The 24326-nt window shown below is 42.0% G+C and overlaps 1 protein-coding gene across 2 annotated transcripts in view; it reads left to right on the top strand.

Moving 5' to 3' along the window:
• The window catches only part of SASH1 (SAM and SH3 domain containing 1), a 536180-nt gene that overhangs the window by 167181 nt on the left and 344673 nt on the right, over nucleotides 1-24326 (top strand). The window contains exon 1 of one of the 2 annotated variants that reach the window (XM_069235188.1): nucleotides 13956-14265. The exons of the other annotated variant lie outside the window; for it this stretch is intronic. Within the exon in view, the coding sequence (XP_069091289.1) occupies nucleotides 14209-14265 (57 nt within the window). The 5' untranslated portion in view covers nucleotides 13956-14208. Of the gene's footprint in view, nucleotides 1-13955; nucleotides 14266-24326 lie in introns of those variants that run through there. 2 annotated transcript variants of the gene reach the window in all.

Genomic DNA, 24326 nt, shown 5'->3' with positions numbered 1-24326 from the left:
GATCAGTCTTTGAATTCCAGAGCTGCTCCTTTACAGATTCTACTCCCAGCATAACATCATGCTTCCACCCAGGGCCGGCTTTAGTGCTGGTGGCACCTGGTGCTACAATCCTTTTTAGCACCCCCACCCAACACACATGACCTCCTCCTCAAATTCCCTCACTATTACTCAACAAAAGTGCCCCTCATCTCTCCATAGCCCTTCTATCACACAAATTTAATTTGTTTTAAAGTGCTAGTAAAGGCTGGTTTTACTAATCCACTCAGCTATCCACATAAAATACAGATTGTTTCTTTGTAGCAGGCATATTAACCATCTGAGCTACTTTATGGCGAGTCAAAACTGCCACTAGACAAAACTCCGACCTCTCTAGCAGGATTATTAATCATAAGAGTTATCTTGACTATTTTTATTGCTGCCTGAAAGCTGGAGGCACAAGGAATACTGTAGCAGGTACTTGTAAATCATATGGTTTTGCTCCACACAGCCCCTCTGAGGTCAGTGCCCCGTCCCAGGTCAGCGCCCAGTGAGGCCACACCAGTTGCACTGTCTGAAAGCCGGCCCTGCTTCCACCAGCAACTCTTCTAGCTAAAAAAATCCATAAAGTACCATAGTAAAAGCTTGTTTTAAGAGGAATCCTTCAATATCAAATTGAAATGTGACAGCTAATCTTTTCAAAGAGATTATTTCTGGAAATCGCTTCGCTCAAACAAAATGTTCTTTCCAACAGGTCAGTATCAGCCTCTTTATTAAACTCAAGACAAACACGCAGGATGCTTTTTCAGAATTTGTTGCATTCATTACAGACATGCTATTCAGACAAAAGGTTTTTGAATGATTCCGAAGGCCTCTTCTCCAAATATGCAAAGCCCCAACAAGAGGGAACGGTTGATTCATGCAAGAGGTAGGCCAACATATCATACACCAATCTTTACCCAGTACTGCATCGAAACAAACCCTGTGGTCCACATTTACTAAGGCTTTTGACCCGGTGCAGAGCAACACACAATGACAACAAAATGTACAAGCTATTTACTATCCAAAGCAAAAGGTGTTTTTGTGCTAGAAAGTTGCCCCTTTCTCACTGCAAATGCTGCTTTGCATCACATTACAGTAAGGTTGCTGGGACTGAACACTGTAAACACCCGTAGGTTTAGAACCAAAGCAAATCTACTAAAATAGCCGAACCGAGCTTTGCGTCAACCAAAGCCACTTATTTGAAGAAGGCACAAACAACAGGGGATGTGTTAATTTCTCTAAATAACAACACATTGTGCGATAGGCTGGAGTGCACAGCAAACGCCTAATGCATTGGAAACTTCTGAGTTTGTCTATGCCTAGGAATATGTGCTGGTAGGGTATGCTGCCAGTACAAATCCTTTGCTAGCTAGAGTAGACTCTTCTTTGCACAATGCTGCGAGGATGCACGTCTCACAGGGCAGCCTTGTTTCCGTGCCAGCATAGGGGTTGACACAGGAGCAGCAGGTCAATCTTAGCAGATGTGGGTAAGTGCTGAGGTGTACCTTTGTACAACACAGCAGAGCAAATTTGAGCACTTCATTGGCCAGGAGGTTGTCTCAGCATAACAATTTACATAACAAATTAGCACATCTGGGCGTATCTGTGGTATCAGTGTGTAAACCTAACTGAGCATTGGCATTGGTAGGTATGGGGCAGAGCGCTGTCTTGTTAATGGCCCACAGGAATTTATCCCAAATCTTCATGTCCCTATGTTGACAGTCATGTCCTTTGACATTTAGCTTCAAACAGACATTAATCGTGCTATGGAACAGGAGAATGGATGACCCAAGGGAATAACTCTCAAGGCAAGATTCATGTGCACATCCATGCATGAGCAATGTGAAGTATCAATTTCTTAGCCCTGAAGAACTGATCAATTGCATTTTTGAGTGCCCTTGGATAGCCTAAACACACATACACTTGAACCTGTTGTGTCGCAGACTCAACAACAACAAACAAAGGTCCTGGGCAGGAAGCATCCATAGCACAAAAGGGAAAGATCCCTATAAACCCATAAGGCCGTATTGCCCCTTAGCACCCCTCATGCTTTTGTACCTCCTTGATGGCATGCTTCTAGATTTCCACATTCAAATTACAGGTATGCTTGTGGAAACCATGATTAGTGAGAGAGTGGGGAATGATGAATGCATCTATAATGCAAAACAGACTTTCAAAGATGGAGGGGCTGGTCCCACCGTCAGCCCAGTCTTAGAGCTCCCTGCCCCATGTTCTTGGGGTGTTAGAGGATGTACTGTCGTTATTACTGTCCTCCAAAAAAGTCAGGCGTATGCTACCATGATATATCTATATAATGCTCTCAGAGATATTGATTCATCAGAGCTGTCACATTTTTGCAGGTGTCACCATCCTTGTGGATAGTGGGACATACCTTCATGGCATTGTAGGATCTTGTGTCTCCACTGGCCAGGATTATAGTTTACTCACTCAAGAGTCTGAGTTGAGGCAGCAGGTTCTCTGAGGCTCCGACAGGTTGTTACTCTTATCCACCTTATCACTTGGCTGAGGCAACCTCCTGGACAGTGAATGCCAGCAGTGGAATGGGGCATGTTCTTCAGTCAAACCTTTGCCTAACGGATGGTGGACTTTTGTTTCTTGTCACGTTCAGTAAGGGGCATAGCTATCATCACTGTAGCATAAGCATTGGCACTGGGCCCAGGAATGAGGCTGGGGCTTTGTTTTTCCCAACTGGGGAGGAAAGCGGCCTATTTTGTTCCACTTACTTGCATTAAGGACCATAATGTCCTTACTATGCCAATGCCTTCAGGGAGGCTAGGTCTTTGTCTATAAGGCTCAGATGGGAGGGCTTTCACTTTCACCTCTTGCATTTCTGTTTTGGCCTCCTATGTGGGCAATATGGATGGTAGAGGCCCTGACATAGCCCATGAGGATACATCATCTCCTTGTGTTTCATATTCATCTAACATGAAGAATTGAGCTATGTGATGATAACCTTGTGTTAGTTTAAATGCCCCAAAGGCCCTTTAGTATGAACACAAGATATCCTTAGAAAATATTAAAAAGAGAAGCTGGGATGTGCAAAATTAATGAAACACAAAAGGGCAGATTTAGGAACCACTAGTGCCCCCTTGCACCACAAAAGTGTCTTTTTTTTTTAGGGTAATGTGGCCCAACAAGGCCAAAATCGCAGTGCCAAATTTACAAAGTGGTGCAGTGCATGCATTGTGCCACATTGTAACCCTTTCCGCTACATTATTCCTGCACCAGGCATATGTATGCAAAGGTGACGTTCCCCATTAGAGAGTGGGGGTGAAAAAATGGCGCAAAGAAATCTAGCAGATTTCTTTGCCTCATTTTTTTCTGCACATTTAACACCTGCTTAGAGCAGGAGTCAAAAGGAGGCTCCCGTTGGTTTCAGTGGGCCTCTGGGTGCTTTGCAGGATTGGTGTCAGAATTTTTACGCTAATCCTGAAAAGCGCCAAACTAATGTCAAAAGTTCTGATGCTAGTTCCCTAACTTCCGCTATGGTGTGCCGTATATTAAATACGGCACACCCATGGTGGCATTAGGAGGGCGCTAAGGGGACCAAGAGAACTGGCGCTGCACTACATGCAGCACTACTTTTCATAAATCTAGCCCAAAGTTTATTAAAAGAAGGGTGTATGCCTTGAACGTGTTTTCTATTTTAAAAAAGAGAAGCTGGGATGTGCAAAGTGAATGAGACACAAATTTTATTAAAATAAGTGTGCACGCGTTAAACATGTTTTCTGTTGAGTGCAACATTGTACGTTTTACACTATTTTACGCAGAGAGGTGGAAAGGAAAGTTGATAAAATGCTCTTTCTGCATTTCCGTGTAGGACAAATTAATCAATTCTTGGTGAACAGCAGTTGAAATAAGATCTGATTCATGTCTTTCCTACATGAAATTATGTTTTCTATAATGTCAGAACCCATTTAATATTAATGTGTGTTGCAGAAAAGCCAAAAATAGCCATATAATAGTGCTGCAGAATGTGCAGAGTAATTAGCAATCTTACATAGTTTTTTTTCTTAACATGCAGCCTGACTTTTTTTGTTCACATACGTTACACATCTTGGCTGGTAATTTGTTATTTGCAGCACAACTGTAGAGGCTCTATTAATATGACAAGAAAGTATGGGACAGATTTATGAAAAATGGAGCTGCACGTAGTGGCGGTAGTTAGGGAACTAGCGTCAGAACTTTTGATGCTCGTTCGGCGCTTTGCAGCGTCACAAATTGTAATGCTAAAAGCACCTAGAGGCCCATTGAAAAAATGGGAGCCTCCTTTTAACGCCTGCTCTGAGCAGGCTTTAAAAGTGCTGAAAAAAAATGAAGCAAAGAAATCTCTTTTTGCCCCCTCCCCTTTAATGGGGGAACGCCCCCTTTGCATACATTATGCCTAGCGCAGGCACAATGTAGCGCAAAGAGTTACAAAGTGGTGCAAATGCATGCGTTAATAAAATGATGCTAATGTGGTGTGAGGAGGTGCTAGGGGCTCCTAAATCTGTCCCTATGTTTGTTCTACTTTGTTTGCTGAAATCCTATCATAAAGTTTGGTCTGCTGGTCTTGCAGATGTCTCATTGGCTGCTCTTTTACTCCAATGATTAAATTGTCATAGTTTATGTGTTAGACATCGACCTGAAAAGTCATTGTCAAGTCCTTCTCTCCTACGCTCTGAAGACTTTGTCCCCAAATTCGTGAAATCACTGAAAGTCACCTCCTACAAAAGGCATTTGGTCTTCTTCCTTCTTGATATTAATCACTGATTATTAATTCCTCTGATTTCCTTTCTTCGCATATTTGTTGCTCAACCACTGGGCTGCCCCAGCAGTATACCATTACAATAAAGCAATAAGGAATCACAATGGGAAACTGTTTCCTGGTGGTTGTATCAGATGGTGTACTTGTCATCTGTAATCCAGCTAGAGATGCCAATAAGATAAGCAGTGTCGTAGAACACAACCTCCCCCTTATCAACATGAAAGGTTACTGACAACTGCATCCTTACAGTAAAAGAGACAAAGGCAGACCATTACATTTTTCATTAGTTTGAAATCTATTTGTATTTCACTATGTAATTATCTCTTTGAAGAAAAGGTGGTGGACACCCATCTCAAACTTCCAAGCACCTCTGTTAAACACTCTGCTCCCACCGCCACCACATATAAACATGTTATTTTTTATTCTGCGCATGTTGCTCATGTTTTGACCTACCTTGAACAAATCTCCTTCTTGGCCAAGCTTTTATCTATGCAGGAGGAGGACCTACTCTTTTTCCATAGATAAATGAACAGTTTATTTGTAGCTCTTACTCACAGAAGACTAGTACTTCAATAGGCTTGACTATAATCAGGGCCACTAGAATTATGAGATTTTGCGGCTGGAGCATTATCTGCGTAATTATGGATTTGCTGTATTCACCCCCTAATTCATCATGATAATCGGTTGAGTTTAACATAAAATTGCTTCTAGCTCAAACGGTTCAAAAGTTACTAAAACAAAATGTCAAAACTTGTTGCAGAGTGGAAGGCCCTTCAAAAAGGTTGACTAGTCACATTTCTGTTGCTCAGTGCTGTAAGTGGGGAACAAACTGATACTAATGAGGTGAAACGTTTGGCTATATAGTGTTAACACGTGAAACAAGCATTTGCAGTGCAATAGGTCTCACATTTGCTTGAGTTAGAGCTATTGTCATTGTAAATTCATAACTGGATTTTTCTTGCCACATAAATTGGCCAACCCTGCCTCATAATTTCATCTTGCCATATAATTCCAGTGGCCCTGCATATAACTAAAGCACTTCCATTTACCTTTTTCCTCTGTCGGCAGTAAAACATGGAAAATGTTGCCATTTAGCATCCTAATTTAAATCTGCCTTGTTAATTTCAATAGAATACTACTTTCATTACATCACCATCAGAGTTGCTGGCTGGCTAACGCAATTCCCTCAAAAAAGACACAAGACAGCCACAGAGGTGAAATAAACTTGAAGGGTCACTCAAACATAGTATGATTGTTCAAACAGTCATAGTGAAATAAGGATTTAAGTTGGCCTGAATCATGGTCATAATTGTAATAAAAAGAGATTATTAAAACATATACAATTATCATATAAACCTTTATCAGAAATAGACTTTGGGCATTAGACTGTAATGCTCAAAACAGCCCCTAGAGGGCACCATAACAAAAATATCATTTGCAAGAAACGTGGTCATGTAAGGATATAGTTAGCCCCTACTGGACATAACCCCATGTAAAAAACAAGATAAAATAATGCTTTATAACCATATACTTAGCACCTAGAGGTCGCTTTTAAGACTAGCAGGCCTACTGCAATGATAGTACAAACAAAACTTCTTTCAGCTGTAAAACAAAGTTTTTAGCCATTAGAAAGCTTAAAAGACACTGAATGGTGGGAGAGGTTATTATTTTGGGGTCCCAAATAACTTAGTTTGGGGACCTAGAGATGATGTGGACAGAAAGATCGTTTTGAAGGCAGTCCCATTATCCTCGGACCACCACAGGCTGAGTTATGAGCAAAAATGCATTATAAACGTAATTCTCTGCAAAGCATTATGGGGTGAGTTTTTGCGCCATGAGTATTACAGTATGTTGACTGCAATGCTCAGAACAACCCCTAGAGAACACCATTTGGAAGAAACATGGTCATGTAACCATACAGTCAGTGGTTAGAGAGCATAACCACATGAAAAAAGAATGGTAGAAAATAATACAGTGTAACCATAAATGTAGCTCCTAGAGAGCATAGTGCATTAAAACGTTTCAAGGGTAGCAGGCCTATTATAATGATATTACAAACAAGGACCATCAAACATAACTTCTCCCACCTGTAACACAAAGGTTCCAACCATAACAGAACTTAAAAAGATAATAATTGGCAGTAGGGGTTATTATTTCAGAGTCCCTACTAACATAGTGTGGGGACCGAGTGATGTTGTAGACAGAAAGAGCACATTGTGGTAAATGTTTTGAAGGTGGTCCCATTGTCCTAGGGCCACCACAGTTTGAGTTATGAGCAAAAATGTTTTGTAAAAGTAATGTCCTGCAAAGCATTATGGGGCAAGTTTCCGTGCCACTAATATTTTAGTAAGTTGATATGACTGTAATGCTAAGACCAGCCCATATAGGACACCACAATGAAAATAGCATTTGCAAGAAACATGGTTATTTAACTATATGGTTAGCCCGTACAGGGCATAACCACAAAAAAAGAAAATGGTAGAAAATAATGCAGTGTATCCATATATTTAGCTCCTAGAGGGCATACTGCATTCCACATTTCCAAGAGTGGCAGGTCTATAGCAATGATATTGCAAACAAGGCCCGTAAAACACAAGCTATTCCCAGCTGTAAAAAAAAAGTTGTGGTTAAAAGCCCACAATACTTACAAAAGGCCAAGCACTTGCGCGCTCAACTTCAAAATGTGCACATACAACATTATCCCTAAGCGTTCCAAAAAACCCAGGAGAGAATCTACAGACACCATCTGGAACATTTAAAGGGAAGGTCCCTGGACGTGAGTCCTATCTCCGACATGGTTAACAGCGAGCGTGCATTTGGCCCCAGATGGATGACGTATACGCTTCCATGGTTGGGAATGTTAGCTGGCAGGTAAACTACGTTTATCATACTCTCCAGTGGTCAAAATGAGACGCCTGCAATCTTTATTCGCATGACTTTATTTGTATTGAAGCTCTCTTCCACTTCACCAGAGTGATTTTTAGAGGCTCTTAATGACATTACAAGTACAAGTGGCTCTGCATGGCCCTGTAGCTCTGACGTCACATATTCTCAGTAAAGACCCTTGTGGGAGCCTCTGCGCCACTATGGTATGTTGCTCTTCAGACTGCAGCACACTAGAGAGACTTTGCAACAGTAATATCTATTTTAATAACATTGACAAGATTGTTTAAAGGGCAACCATCCATGAAATGGTGGGAGGAGAAGAGATCAAGAGTGCAATCACTAGAGGCAGCAACGCAAGCAAAACGTTTATCCACAGCTACGGTGAACAAATATTATGACATATTTAGTGCAGCTTTTACTTATCTTTTGTTTGCATTTTTGGAAACAGATTCGGTGCTTATGTGTCCACATTGTGGCACACATTGTCACTCACGCTCATATCTGTCAAACTGAAGAGGTTTGAACCCTTATTAAAAAAGGTCTGAGTTGTGATCTTCTGAACTTGCTGCCTCTTTCTGTACTTTCATAATACACTTTAACCCTTTAAAAGTCTGGCTTTAGCCAGGACCTTTTGATTGTACCACCTAAAATGATAGCCCTCTTCATCCATTGATCTGTTATTGTGTTGTTACATTTTTCTTCTGCCTGTTATAGCATGTGGCATGGGGCAGTGGGTCTGCCCACTTCAGTCACTGGCTAACTTTACTATGATGATTGCATTTTGCTGAGTCACAAACACCACATCTGCCATGGACTACTAAAGCAATGTGTGTTTTCTTGAAAAAAAACGTGTTTGCTTTTAGCCAATTGTTTTTTTTTTTTTTTTTTTTTTTTTACTGAAGAAGGACCTGCAGCACCCAAGTAATAAAGTTTTACAAAGACCATGGTAAAACAAAATAAGCATTTACAAAGCCAAATGCTGGCAGCCAATACAGACCTATTGGTATTGCCAGTGCTTTTTTTCACTGCCCTGCATGTGCCGGCGTGTTCTAATTTAAATGGTTCTTTATGGTAGCTGTTGTCCCAGCAAGTGAGCTGCAAATCTATAGGATGTGAGGACAATTATCGACACCTATGCTGTGCTTTTTCAGCATATCTTCTCACAAAGTCCCTTCACTGTAAGCTCTAATGGTCAATATCAAATTCTTACTTTAGTGCCGAAGTTTGAAAAATTCTAGCAATACATGGTGAGTTGATGACGTAAAGGAAGAGCAAATGGGGCTACTGCACTAAGCCACCTATGTCACTCTTGTATGCTTTTGGCAGGCTTAACGAGTTTGACTTGGATCACATTCCTAGGAAATATCTAGACCAGTGGCTCTTAACCTGTGGTCCGAGGACCCCTGGGAATCAGCACAGCCTATTTAGATGCCTGCAACGACTTTACACAATTAAATATTAAAATTAATACATTAAAATTATCAAAAATATATACAAATAGAGGAGCAAAACTGAAATTGTGATTAATCTATATTTAATTGAAAATTAAGCAAAATATGTAAATATTTGAGAATGTGTTTAGTGTATGTTTGTTTTTTGTTTATTATTGCGAGATTCACATCACAGAATTTGCTTAGGCTGGGGATCCCCTGCTTCCAATAATGATTCAGTGACGATTCCTGGATTCCAGTAATAATTCAGTGGGGGTCCACCGAAGTCAAAAGGTTAAGACCACTGATCTAGACTGTCTTTTTGCTCAGTGAAACAAAGTGCTCTTTGATGGTTGCATCAAATACTAACATATTTGTAGAGTACACACTCACTCCTGAGGAGTCTCTTTTCACCACTGACAGATAACAGATGTTTATTGTTACCTATCTCAATGCTTCTCATTTTATCAACCTCGGAAGGAGGAAAAGCTGAGTGCAGCTGCTAGGATTTTAACCTGTGACCATGAGGTCACGTTCAGAAGCCTAGAGAAGATGGATTAGTATGTTGAGCCAGCAGACCAGGCTCTTAACACTTAAAAACATTTTATTTTCAAAGACTCCAAGGTTTTTATTGGAGTGCTCGTTTTGTGTGTAATTTTATGTCTGATTCAGAGACAGTTAAGGTTCTTGCCAGCCTTTTGATCACAAAAAAATGAATAACAAGTGCTTGCATACTTACATAGAGGGGCTTTCAGTAAGCCGTTTTCATCCATTGGTCTGTTCAGCTGTCACTCACATTTTGCTTTCGCCTACCACAGCATACAGCAAGGGGCAATGGCTGAGTCCATTTCAGCCATTGGCTCACTTGCACTATTGTCGAATGCATTTTGCCTAACCACATGTGCATATCTGCCTAAAAGAAGTGTATGTCAGTCCCACGACTGATGGGCTAATACTTTGCCAATGTTATGTTTCTTTCCATTCTTTACTCCTTTCTATGTTTTAATTATCCTTGTATATTTAAATTGTGTTATCTGGTTACAGTAATTTACATCCAAAAGTACCTTTACCTTGTGACAATATGGAAATTGTCCTGTGATGTGTGTTAACACTAAGAAGGATTTCTATGCCTGTTCTAAGTACACCTGCCTGCTAAGAAGCACCTGTATTCTTCAATTAAAATTATATGAATTGGTTAATTAAAAAAATGAAAAATTTTCTTGCAAGCATATGGCTGCCTCGTTTATGTGGCATGTTTCTTTTTTAATTCTTTTTCTTTTTGTACCTTATGCTTGCAATATTTTTTTAATTTAAATTTAACGATTGTAGCAGCCCTTCCATGCCAGACGTGTTGGCTTTGCCAGTTCTTGTTTAGTCCTGGGCCATGATTATGAGTGTCCCAAATTGGTAGGTGCTATTTTACGGGCAATACAAATTCCTGAGGCTCAGAATGTTTCAGGTGTAATAAATGTCAGGTATACCTATGTATCTGCAGTATTAAATTTTTGGGATTATAGTAATTTTTAAAATAATGTCCTAAGTATCTAAATTTTGTTATTTATTTTCAATATCATTCTTTCTGGCATTTATGATTAAGTATTGTGACCTACAATCAAATCAGCCATCTAAGTGAGATACCCTCATGCTATCACACCAGGCTCAGGCTAAACACACACAGAGACACAGTTTATGTAATCCCAATGCACGTTTTTCTAGCAAATGACTTGCACTCTAGGTGGCTTGTTTCCTGTTCAGCAGATATGTTCATATTGGTTTTGACGCTGGTGCTAGACTTCTTTGAGTGAACCTTCTGCCTAACGCTTACCCGCCAGTAAAGTTATTGCTTCCAAGCCAATAAGTGATGTTTATGCATCCCAACCTCACTACCCCCTCATGTCTATTGTCAAAGTCATTAGAATCGATTAAGCTATCGTTCCCAACAAAGTCCAAAGTCAGGAGATAAGGTCACATCAAAACAACAGTTTTGTAGTCCTGAAGACTTTTTATGTGTGTTCTGGTGACACCATTCTCCTTACAGTTTCTCCAAAGATAGCTGGACAAGGGGATTGATAACATCTGACGTGTAATAATATGTCACCAAATGTAACCTGAGCAAAACATCTATCTCCAACAAATATAAGGGGCTTGCCAATCCAGAGCAAGCCCTATGCAGGATTATAGATAGCCCACTGAAGACTATGCTAGCGGGAAAGCTTACATCACATGTAAGGCTGCAATCAAACCATGCACAATCCTGAGAACACTGTTGCATTGGAGTTTATCTTGATAGTTTCCTTCTCAGGGCTCATCTTTTCTGTTCCCCTTGAGTTTCCTGCTCTTCGTCTAGGCCCAGACCCCAAGTTAAGGCATTATTCTTCGCTATGAGAGGTCTGTAATTCCTGAGTGTGCTCTTAACTTGTTACTGGATCATTGTGAATTATGAAGTCTACAAAGTTAGAGTGTGTCGGTAAAGATTTCCTGGAGAAAAGTGAGAGGGAAATGATGAACTGCTGAGGAAATCATACTCAAAATTATTGATTCCCCCAAGAAATACCTCATTACTGAAATTATTGGCTTTTAACAAACTCTAATTACGTTAATTCTGCATCCCCAGAGGTAAAAGGATCCCAGTATTGTTAATTCCATTGATGTGTAAATAACAACCTTAGCCCCTGTTACCTCAATCGAATTTAAAAGTGGAGGCAGGTGTGTGTACATTGCATATACAAAAGATATTCACTCGACCAACAGAGTGCTGTCTATAAAAGAGCTCTAGCAACTCTGATTATTGCTGGGTTAACAGAATGGACACTGCTAGCTTGACTCTTCCACCTTCCGTGGGAAGAAAATCACAGGCATCTGGCCATGCTTGGCCAAACTGGGCATCGGTAATGTGAGATTGAACATTCAACTTCTCATGGAAATTATAGTTTTGGGTCACATGCTCACCTCTATCAGTTCTGGCTGCAGTAGCAGTCAAACAATGTAGTAAACCATTGTGAGAATACAGAGACCCATCTTAGTTCTGGTGTTTTTACACTCCTGGCTGAACCAAAGGAAGAATGTTCCTCTGGCTCTGGAACCTAGATGCACATTGCATGGACGTCTTGAGCCTTCTTGGTCATGACTGTGATATACCTTGTCATGCAGTTTCTGAGCTTTTTAATCTTCCCTACAGTTTATGGGATGACATGTTGGGTCCTTGTAAATGTCCTTACTGCATCCCAAGCAGTTAAAGACACTACACACCTCTTTAAAGAACACTCCATCGCAACACAGAACATAGTTCACCACCCGTGCTGGAACCTAGCACCTCCCACTTAGTTTGCTTTGCTGATTGTGTCTCTGCCTTTGAACTCATGAAGCAATATTCTGCCTTTCGCCTAAGTTCACAGTATACAAATACTACAAATATGGATACACAGAAGTACATATAAATATTGGCCATTTGCGGAAAGCAAACTCTTCATGCACACTGTGCTGCCTTTGGCAGTAAAGTACCTTAAATATGTTGAAAATGTGTTCTTATTTAATGTACGCCCCACTGAGATACATAAAAATCTTGCCATTACTGGAGCTTGGAGGAATGCAACCTCTGTTTTTCTTTAAATGTATTTATTTTTCTAAGTTCGAGTTCTGCATGTAACAGGAGGCTGATCAAATGAACTCTTAAGAAATGCATTTTGAAATATGTGGCTTGATTGCATGGATTTAAACAAGTTATGTCTAACGATATTTTAGAACCTTCAACTGCATTGCTCCAATCGATCGAATTTTATTAAAAAAAATACAGAGCTGTTAGGAAAACATAAGATTTATTATTTTCTGAAAAAATGTACCTCATGGCTGATGTTTACAGTGTTTATTGCGTGAAGAGAGGCTAGCGGAGTTGCCTTCATACAGTGTGGGCAGAAGAGAGCCTTTCTTGAACTCCTGGTTTCTTGAGTGATCTTGGGCATCCACCTTTTCTGCAAGTGAGCAAAGAAATGATGAGTATTTCACTGATGTCACATATGGGAAGTCTGGAAATGATATTGCTATTGATCCACTGTCATTGCAATGGTTTCTGGACCATGGCAGTAAATTATTGTTTCCCCCTGCTAATGTCTCTTCATGTAGTTAGCGGTTTTCTTTCAGCTTTCTACGTGACAATTTCAACACACACACACACATATATATATAGCTTCGTTTGTCTGAGAAAGTCCTATTTGTGTAAATTGTAAAAACGAAACAGGATGCTGATTCGCTCGTTCCCGTATTTTTGCATCAGTGAAACTCCCAGCAAAACTCCCAGCGAAAAAAAAGTACATTTAGCTACATATTCACTAGTGTTCTCTAGTTTACAGTCAGAAATCAGCAACGCTTTGCACATCGAAGGAGATTAAAGAACGACGGGGCCAATGTGTTACACACAAGAAAGGTCTACGTAAGCGGAGTTCGCATGCTTTGCTTTTCCCAGATCGGTTCAGCCAGCCACTGCGCATTACACCGAGGTCATTCCAATAAAGGATAATAAGCAGAGATTTGATAAAACCGTGTCCAGCAAAGGGAACCCTCGAAAACCTCTGGTACGTGCGTGTCTGGGTGGTGCTTTAATAAAGGATGCATCCCCCTCAAGTTTTCCACAGTCACTCGACTTAGCTGCCATTTGTTGTCACTGTTTGCTCATTAATGCCCCCAAAGTTTGCTCAGCCACTCTTATCAGCTCCTACCCGTGCCTGGCGGGACGGGGGCAGGGCCAGGATGTCGGGTGGGAGCAGAGTGGTCGAAAGGAGGTGTGAGGGGGCATTCTCAGGGAGAAGCCGCACTGTGGGTGGTGATTAATGGGAGGGGGGGGGGGGGTCGTGGGAGGATGTCCTGTGACCCTCTGGGCACTGAGTCCAGTTGAAGAGGCAGATTTGGGAGCTGGGAAAGGTGTGTCAAAAGCACAGGCCATCGACCTTCCTCCGACCGAGGGATGAGGTGTTTTTTTGGGGGATAGCAGAGGGACATTAGAAGGCTTTAGGGTGTCGTGTGATCGTGGGCGAGGACGCAGCCGAGGTGTGCTGGGGACTGCAGCTACGTTTGTCCCCGGACACTTCCTGAAGTGAGCTTGTCTGCTCATCCATGGAAGCGACGTGCGACGGCTGGGTCGTCCCCGGGCCAGCGGACCCCCGCGGTATGGTGAGTAGAGCTGGCGCGTCCCTGGGTGACGGAGGGCGACCTGGAAGTGAACCGGGGCGCGGTGGCTCGCCTGCGAGTTGGGTTTTAGTAACGCGTGCCTGGTTGTTGCTGCGGTGATGCAAAGGCGGCTTTATCCCGGGGACTCGCTACAACGGCATTTTACAGAATGCTGCAGTTTCCGGGGCCAAAGGTCACAGCAGGAAGAGGGTGAGGGATAGGGGAGTAGAGAGACCACTGGAAGTGGTTTACAGACTTCTAAAAATAGGTTGAATAGTAAAGAAAGAGAGAGAAAACGAAAAGTGCCGAAAGATGACCTAGATGATTAAACTAACTTGTTTAACGTTAGGGTGTGGCCAGCACTTTAGGCGGAGGGTTAGGTATAGTAGTGCAACAGGTGGAGTGGCACCGGGGTCTAAGGGTGGTTAGCATATGGAGTGGCTCTGGAGCCCAGGAGTACGAGAGGCCCTCGGCATCCCAGGTGGTGCTGCATTTCGTGACCTAACTGGGGACATGGGGCTCCTTTCTTGCCTTAAGGCCCGTGGCACCGTTGCTGTCGCACCACCGAAGGATAATGATTTGTCCAATTAAGCCCCCTTTCTGTACACTCGTGCCTGCAACATGTATAGATTTATGTGTACTATAAGATATTTTTTGTGTTCAGTGTAAGTCCAGGAGGCGCAGATTCCTGCCAAGTTTTCAGACAAACCACTACGTCAATGAACTCAGTCAATATTTAATGTATGCAGATGTATGTTATGTGGATATCCTAAAAACTAGCAAGTATCCTGCCCTCCTGGAACCACGTTGGACACCCGTGGTTTATACTATATATCAACAGGGGTCTGCAGGCACAGGGCTGCCATTTATGGGATAATCTGAGACAATGACACCTAGTAAAGAGGAATTGCCGTTTATTGCCTTGTGTTCACACGTCTGCAGGAAGCATCAGGGGAGTGTTCTGAATGCAAGTACTTGCCCAATGAATGCAGGAAGTGTCACTTCTTGTGAATTAGCAAACTGCAAAGTGAACATAGTTATAACCAATTAGTTCGATATTTTTGCATAATAGAAAGAACATTATCTAACATTCGTTTTTGAATTTTCATTCAAGTGCATTTATGTTATGCTGCGGAACCTTATACCATTCCGTTCTAATGGCTGCTCTGCTATGTAAAGCTCTACTGTGAAATGCTGCATTGCTATGTTATATTTAACGTTCTGTCATACTACGCTATGCTGTGTTATGTGATACAGTGCTACATAGTATAATTCAACACTCTGGTGCTTTACGCTATGCTGCGCAGCGTTTTGTGGCGGTTTACTGTGTTGTGCTAGGGCAGGCTGTGTTATGTTGCACTGTGATATGTTAAACAATATAATCCAGTATAAGGCTACACCATGCTGTCTTACGCTAGACTTTGCTCCATTACATTATGTTTAATACAAGCATGCCCTAGGAGGAGGAATGATACAGAAATAGCCAATAGCTTGGGCACAGAGAGAAGTGCCCCTCGTACCCCGCCTGCATCTTTCCACTCTACCTGCAATGAACTTCAGCCAATCTTGCCTGAGGCTTTAGTGTAGGATGGTAAACAACCATCAGCCATTTGGAAAACCCTGACCGGTCTAATTCCCAGAGCTCCGGAAGCATTACTTTCATGACTATGTATGTACCTGTGACAACCCACGCAGGTGGGGGACCACAGCAAGACGGGTCATACTTCAAACCACTCAGATATTATACACCCACAAAGCTATAACTGATTCTGCTACGCACACAATACAAGATGCCATTATTGCGTTAGAGAATAAAACATTCTCCGGCTGTATTTATTACATCTCATCAACACAACAGTTTTCTTTCTCCTGTTAAGTTACAATATGTATAGAATAGCATTGTGATTATCACATACAAGAAATTCGATTAGAAGGGGCAGGGGGCACACAGCAGTCATCAGGGGCAAGCAGCAGTGAAAGGACCATCTGGTAGCCTTTCCCATTATTTTACTGGTGCTGCTGCCCCTGATACTCGTCGAAGCGACCCCACTTACCCCATAGCAACCAATGGCTGCTGCCCTTCGGAGTCCGCTAAAATTAAAAACCAGAGCCACCATTGACCACTGTCCCTGACCGGTCTGATACGGCCTGCACCTGTCTCCAGGTCCTACGAGCTCTCGCCTTGTCCCCTTGTCCAGAATCCCTGCAGCTACAAACAAGACAAAGCATCCACACTAACATTGTTTAACCCCCCGCAATGTACCTCACCTTGAAAATGACAATATGCTGCAAACCTTTTCCTCTTTAGGTCTGGCATCAGCCAAGCCCTTTTAATTTTTATAAAATTACATGTATGGTATACTTACTTGTAGGGGCTTTCACTCAGCCCTCTTACTCCATGGGTCTGTTGCTGTGTCATTCACATATTTATTTTGCCCAATACAGAATAGGGCATTGGGTTATCCCAAGGGCTTTAAGTGGGATGGGTCCAGCCGGTGCCCAGCACCGGCAGTTCTAAAAAGCAGGTGCTGAGACAGGTCCCTATCGGCCTCTCCATTTTGGCCTCACCCTCAGAGTGAAAACAAAATCTTAGCTCAGCAGCACTACCACCCTTCACTGCTGCAAGAGACTCGTTATAGTCCTTTCAGAGTCTCATCACTTCCAAACTGGAGCATTTTCAATATTTATACAACAAAGCCATTGTGGTTGCTTATTTATCATATGCAACTAACAACCATTGACAAAGTCCTGGCTCGTTGTAGGTGTAATGTACCTTATTGTATTACATAGCTGGATGCAATGACAGAAAGAAGCAGCAAAATACCTGTCGGGCAGCACACTATGCTAAGCACAGAGTTTTAGCTTACATTTTTTAGCTTAATCCATGCCCATAATTACATCGGCCAGGACACTTTGAGAGACTCCCCCCGCCCCCGAATTTTTTTAACCCACTTAAATCCTTGGTCATCACACTTCAGCCATTGGCTAACTTTACACACAAAGTAGGTCTCAGCTGTTGCTGTGAACAAAGAACATTGGAATGTTGAGTCCCCGGGCTTTTACCAGCCATTAGAAGCCCGGAGCACTCCACTGTCTCAAATGGAGCTTCCGACATTGCAATGTTCTAATCATAATCATAATTAAAATCAAATTAACTGCCCATGTTGTCGCAATAAATTCCTAGATAAGGAGGTTTAGGTATAGAAAAATCAATCCGTACATACCTTTTGATATTTTGTCCAATTATTAGTGTTCCAAAATACCCTGGGCTCGATATTCAGGTACTACAACTTCACATCAGATAGCAGCACTGTTCTTGAAGCCTTTGTTGAGCTGTCCACCAGCTATCAACATTACAATATGAAGAAAACTGTGGGCATGCTGGAATATATTTCCTTTGTGTGTGCAGGGAACTGATGCATACCTGCAGCATTTTCAATTACTATTTAGTGAGGACTCATGCTACATCAACAGCCAATCCTGGATTGTTTGAAAATCAAACAAAGATTTAGATATGCATATTTTTGTGAATTAATCCAGCCCCCTGCCTTTTTACTGACCTAAGTCCCTGTGCTTCCCCACAAACTGTAGCAAGAGACTCACAACCTTTGTGTGTTGTTCCACAGCTAGCCCACCATCACATCTCAAATAAATGCTATCTCCAAATCAACTTTCAACAATTTACGTACACTAAGAGGTGTTGTTCTCCACCACTTTCCTCATAACATTGCTTTAGGTCTTGCAGTGAATGTTTTCATCCTAGATTATTATTAAAGCCTGAGTGTTGGCCCATGCAGAAAATCAATCTCCAAACCTCAGATAGTCTAGAGCCCTGCTGCTTGGCTTCTTTCTCGCCTGAATTTCTACTGCCACATCACGTCAGTTCTGGAGAATGCTGATGTCTCCAAGTAAAGGGAAGCACAAACTTGAAATCCCTTTGCCTTGTCTACAACGTGTTACATGGATGATCAGCAAACTATTTGACTAAGTTGTTCATTCCCAGCCCTGCCAAGATTCCCAGATCCATGTGTGACTAACTGCTCCAATACAGGTATTTTATTTGAATTAGTCTTTTTATTTCATTTCAAAACCCAGAATTTAAAGAAAAATACCAGGGCTGGTGCAGCCCATCATTTATGAACCGGCGAAACTTGCCAGGTGTGCATCTCTTACCTTCCACCAACAAGACTAGGCTTTTCAAACCATAACTTACTACACATTAGGCCACTCTGCTGCAAGAAAGAGTCCTTAATGTGCAAGGATCATCTCTATGAAACTCCTTTTCAAAACATCTGAAACTGGAAGATGAATTTGTCAGATTCAGAAAGTTCTTAAAAACGTACCTTTTTGTTAAGATGAATACCTACTCGTCCCTATGTCCTAGCTACCCCTTCCTACTGCTTTGACATGACGCCTTTGGTTAGATGCTTAAAAGGTCTAAGCAAGAGAAAACTAAAATAACATATTTTTATCTTAAAGAATCAGTTGTATCCCATCTAAATTAAGATTGTTTCATGCACAATTGGGTTGAAGCTAGGCAAGTCAGACCTTTGCAGCGTGAGGTGGAAGCCATGTTGTTTTTTTTATTCTACCACGGAGGGAGTCAGGGTGGACTTGAAACTTGGTCACCAACTGCTGCTAGCAATGGCTTCCACATTCTTCAAAGGTGTGCATGGACCTCACTGGTTTATCCCTGGATAGGTTCGAGGGTAGATTTCCGGAAATGTTGTAGACAACCACAAATGAACAGACAGTTCAAATGGCATATCCACCTTAGAAGCATAAGTGCAGGAGCTCCAAAAAAGGGTTGAGTAAATGTGCATGTAAAAGTGTCCCAGATGTCCCATTTTTAATGGTGGGGTCCATGAAAAAGGAATTTCTCCACATGAAAAAAAAGTTTTCCAAGTGTTGAAAAAAGCACTGAAAAAATGATAAGCTAATTCTCTTAACCAATAGGCTTTCTTCAAACCTTTGGCTTTTTTTTGGTGAGGCGGGTCTGATAGTGATTAGCCCAGAGTCACAGAATGTGCACAATTGTAGAAGTTGGCATCGGGGCTCAGGTTATCTTTAACTTGAACACTACATCAGATCGCTCCAATGAACAACAGAAAAAGCAAAAAAATAAAAACAAGTGGGTCATTTCTCATACACAGACATGCTCAGTAGCCGCACTGTCCATTGAAAGCATGCAAAATGTGGCCACGTACGCGCGAGTCCGGCGCGCTATTGGCCATTTACTGAATTCCATCCCGTTTGCCCGGAAGGCTCTTTCTTTTCAAGTTCCTTCATCGTCTCGGTTAATTGTTAATTGAGCCTTCCTGCCTGTATAACCTCTCCCTGCAGGAGGGCAGCTCAGCCTCGAGGCGTCTCATCTGGGGAGTAATCTCTCTCTGCTTGTGACTTTTTCTCTTTAATTTTCGGCAACATGGCGAAGCGTCAATGGCCAGAGCGGATTGGGTCCCGTGATTTATTCCATGGTAATACAATGCAGCGCCTCGAGCCAGCCAGCATGGGCCCTTCTCGAAGCCGATTTAATTTTCACAGTATTTACATTTACATTTCATAGCCATTTGGCGCCTGGCCAGGAACTATGAATAGGCAAAATGTATAAATGTGTTCGAACTTTTAAAAGCTGCAATGGAATTAGGCAAAATGAATTCAAATATTGGGTACCAATGTTCAATTAAACCACTATGTGCAAAGATCAGAAGTTGTACTGTGCGAAGTACGAGTAGTTTATTTAGTCCTGTTTAGTTTTTTTGTTCCCATTTTGATGTGTGTTCCTGCATGGCTAACATTTAATACAGTACTACAATTACCATAATGCAAAGTGCTCTTCACTGAGACACGCTCTTTTGAAATGGAACCGGACTCTTGGGATGTTTTGAATGTGTGAGAGCAGCTCCTGTTTATTCGATTATAGGACACAGCTTTAGATTCTCGCCCTAAAGCAGCGAAACGAACATAATTTACCCTGCGTCCAAGATCCAGCCAAAGAGTTGGGAACACAGAAAAAACCCTTCGTTTGCTCAAGGTCTGAAGAGTTTTTTTGACTGCTAGGCACTAGGTAGTGTTTTCAATGTGCAACAGGCTGATGTGAGACGAAAGCAAACAAGCATTTTCAATGCAACGGGTCTCGCGTTTGCTTGAGTTAGAGCTATCAGCTTTGCAAATACATAAACTGAAAATAAAAAGTAAAACAGTTGATGATTCAAAGCGCCCCCGCCGGCATGAGCGCGAAGGAGCGATCCAAAAGGAAAAAGAAGTTTGCTCACAGTCAGTTATCGGCAGAAGTGCAATTATCCATGTACCACGGTCGATGGCCAAGGCGGTAACAAAACCGCCCCACGAAGGGACAAACCTAAAGCATTTACCAATGATAACGAAGGATTTTTGAAAGGCAAGCCCATGAACAAGTGATATTGATGGGTGTGGGGTGGGTGTGGTTGAAAAACAAGATACATACCAACACGTTGGAAAAACAGCTCTTGTGGGCTGCTATGCTGAACCCAAAAACCATACCAGGCACATAGCTGGAAAGTTTCCTAGGTCCATGCATGATGTGCTGCGCCCGTCCAGGTTTTTTCGTTTGAGTTCTGGAGCTTGTAGTTCTGTTTTATAATTGGATCAAGAAACGTGGTCTAGAAATCCTGGAATTCAAAGGAAAAAAAAATGGACTGGAGCAGCACATCACACATGGACCCGGGGGAACGTGGCAGGTCTGCATACGGGGGAAAACTGATCTTCAAATATAGGGGACAAGGAAAATAAACTCCTTCTTGAATACCTTCTCACTTCACAGCTGTCCCAAGTTGTGTGGAACTGTGAAATGTTTGGGTTCTCCCTACAGGGTGTTATCACAGTGGGAGTGTGGCTCCTCTGTCTCTCCGTATATCATAAGTCAGTTATGAAAGAGTAATCCGTTGTTTGGGGTCTCACCAAACAGCATACTGCATAGGTTTTACTGCTTTCCTTACCTCTTGGAGGATGATTCTGCTGGTAGTGTTGGGTTGGTGTAAGACGCTATGAGCCCTTCCTCAGTTGTTCTTTGCCTGAGCCTAGGCCTGGCATTTTGGTGGCGGGCTCTGTTTTGTTGGATAAGGAAATAGGTTTATTGTTTAGCTTAGTTAGTGTACTAGGTGCAGTATTCTGCCTGGCCCCATGATCCTGTTCTCACTTTTAGGTCGCAGTCGTGGGGACTTTCAGAAAGATGATCTTGAAATGAATTCTGCTAATCGATTACCATCGGCTTTGTGGTTTGTAACTCACATTTCTCACTTTCTATTTGCTAGTTTTATTTGCTTTAGGCTCTCCAGGTTCAGTTTGTCTCTCCTATTGCCAAAACCATTTTTACTGTATTCTTCCATGAACTCCCTTTCTGTAAACAGGCCTTAAAATCTTGTTCTTATCTTGTCACATTTGCTGTGCATTCAAAGACCGAGGTAAAATGCCAAGCTCTGTGTTCCAGGGGGCTTTTCTTTCTCTGACTTCAAAGAAGGGGGATTTATGTGCCAGTCTTGCTGGATACTGGGATAGAAAATAGGTTTTTGCAGCACACAACATTTAGGAGCACAAACAAAGTACATTATTTGTTATTTCTGCACTGTGTTGGAAACAATTTTTTTAATATGATCAAAACAAAGCATTCCACTACGTGATGCAATTCCATTACATTTTCGTTTGTGACTGTATGGTTATATTAGTAAAACTGAATGTCTGAGCAAATTTAATTGTCATTTCAATTGAAAATGTGTTGTCTATAATGGCAGTGTGCTACCACACCATGAATACTCCACTCTACGCCACTCCACTCTCCACCACTCCACACCATTGCACTCTGTTCTGCACCACTCCACTTTACACCACTCCTCGCCACTCCACTCTGCACCATCCCACTCTACGTCACTGCTTTCTATGCCACTTCCCGCTACGCCTACCTACTCTATCCTGTACCACTGTACTCTATGCCAATGCACTCTTTACATCTTTTCACTCTTCATCACTGCATTCTGCACCACTCCAGTCTAGGCCTCACCAATCTACCCTGCAGGACACAACTCTACCCCACTCTGCAACATAGTTTTTCACAATGGCCAGGTTCTCATTCTCCTGTCTCTGTTGTAGTACTGGGTTTGGCCCAATTTGGTTTGTATTTTAAGGTTCTCCTACTTGTATGAAGTAGTATACGTCCTAAAGCTACATATATGTGGAGTTAAGAATAGTAATTCTCTACTTACCAGTATGATTTACCTTCACGATAATTTGGTCATTGATATTTTGGCTAAAATATGTTTGTAGCATAATATTTAAAACTTTATATTCTGGTAGTACAGCCATGTAACATACTAATGCAATCACATGTCTGTTGTCTTGGCTCACTTCAGTTGAATCATTCAGTCGGAACAGATTCTAAGGATAAGGCCCTGGAATGCTATCTCCACCAACATGGATTCATCTGGTAACCCCACACACTGGGCATGCATTATCACTCCACTAGTCACAATGCTATTTTTCACCTCTTCCGATAATATTGGACAGTGTCAGTCTCTTCTAGAGTCAATCTAGGCACCATTGCTTTAGTTTCTAAGACCATTTTCAGGTGTTGGGTGGCTCTGCAGTAACAAGTCACACATGCAGAAAGTTCAGTCCCTCCCACGACTGAGCGGCCAGCTGGTAAAAAGTGTTGTATTTCCCCTTTTGTTTCTCCCAAGTCCACACTACTGGCTCAGGGAGTGGACATACATCCCTTGTTTTATGTTGTGCTTACCTTGGCACCATAAGTTGCATGTGTGTCTGTTTTTTTCCAGCACTTATATCAATGAAGTGATGGCTGGAAATCTGAGGCGGTGCAAAATGTTTATACAATGATCATACCTCCTATTTTCTCCAAGGTGTTCAATAATATACACAGTGAGAGTGAAGTGTGTCTATGATGTCACTCAGAACCCAAAGTTATTGACTGCTACACATCTACAATTTTATCTGAAGTGGGATCCTCCAAAATACTGCTCAGGGTCTAATAGTCGTGTCCAACCTGTCATCAGCTTTCTCTTAGATTCCTTTTAAAAACACTGGTGGATTGCCACCCACAACCACCACCGTCTGGGCGTCAATGCCCTTCATTAAAATATATATTTTTAAATACTTGCCATCCCGTCACCCTCCCTCATCACTAAACAGTAGTACGCTTCTTCCCTGGAAACATTTTTAAAAATCTGGTGACGTCACATCCATCCTCATCCTCTGGGGAGAGGATGTGGCGTTACGGCCAAGGCTGCCGACTTTGGAACTGACGAACCAGTAGTGAGCCTGGCTGTTGGCTCAGCATCAAGTGACTGTGAACGTGACCTTGTGTATTGTAAGCGGTGCTCATGTAATGTGCACCAGTGCCTTCGGGTCGAGTTGGCGCTATATAAAAGTAAAATAAAAAATAAAATCTTCTTCGATAACATCCTCTCACCATCCCGTCCCAATATGTAAAAGCACAAATACCCAGTGTCCTGGCAATCTGTAATGGCATTTGGCAGCACAATATTGCGCCTGTGTTCCCCAGTCTCCTCGGGTCTGTGTCGCCCTGAGAAATGCACAAGAAGTGAAATGCGGAATGTTTTTCGCTGTTCTGGCATCAGAGCAATAGCTAAACAGGGATCGGCTTTGGTATTCTATAAATTGACAGTTCAGCATATTTTCCATTGGAAATATCGGTAAAATCGTTATTGCCAAACATTCGTAAACTTTTGCTACAAGCCTGCTCCAGTGATAGAAGCCACGTCAACAAAACACTAAGCATAGCAAACATGGTATGCCCCAAACTTTTAAACCCTGTGATATCACAGAACATCGTAAACCCCTACAACATAATTCTAAGGAATACAAAGTGACCCTTACGTTATAGGAAATGGTATCGCATGAGTTGTGTTCTAGTTACACACAAGTAAACTGGTAAGAAGTAAAACATGTCCTACGTGCACAAATGCTTAAATAACAGAAAAAATTGCTGAAGCAGGTAAAGTCTATTGTAATACACACTGATGAAATGCACTAACAGCAAGATCACCGATCAC

Source organism: Pleurodeles waltl, chromosome 5 (assembly GCF_031143425.1).
Source record: "Pleurodeles waltl isolate 20211129_DDA chromosome 5, aPleWal1.hap1.20221129, whole genome shotgun sequence".
In the NCBI taxonomy this organism is placed as follows: Eukaryota; Metazoa; Chordata; class Amphibia; order Caudata; family Salamandridae; genus Pleurodeles; species Pleurodeles waltl.
Note: the sequence above shows the minus strand (reverse complement) of the source record. Positions and strands in the feature narration are given on the sequence as shown.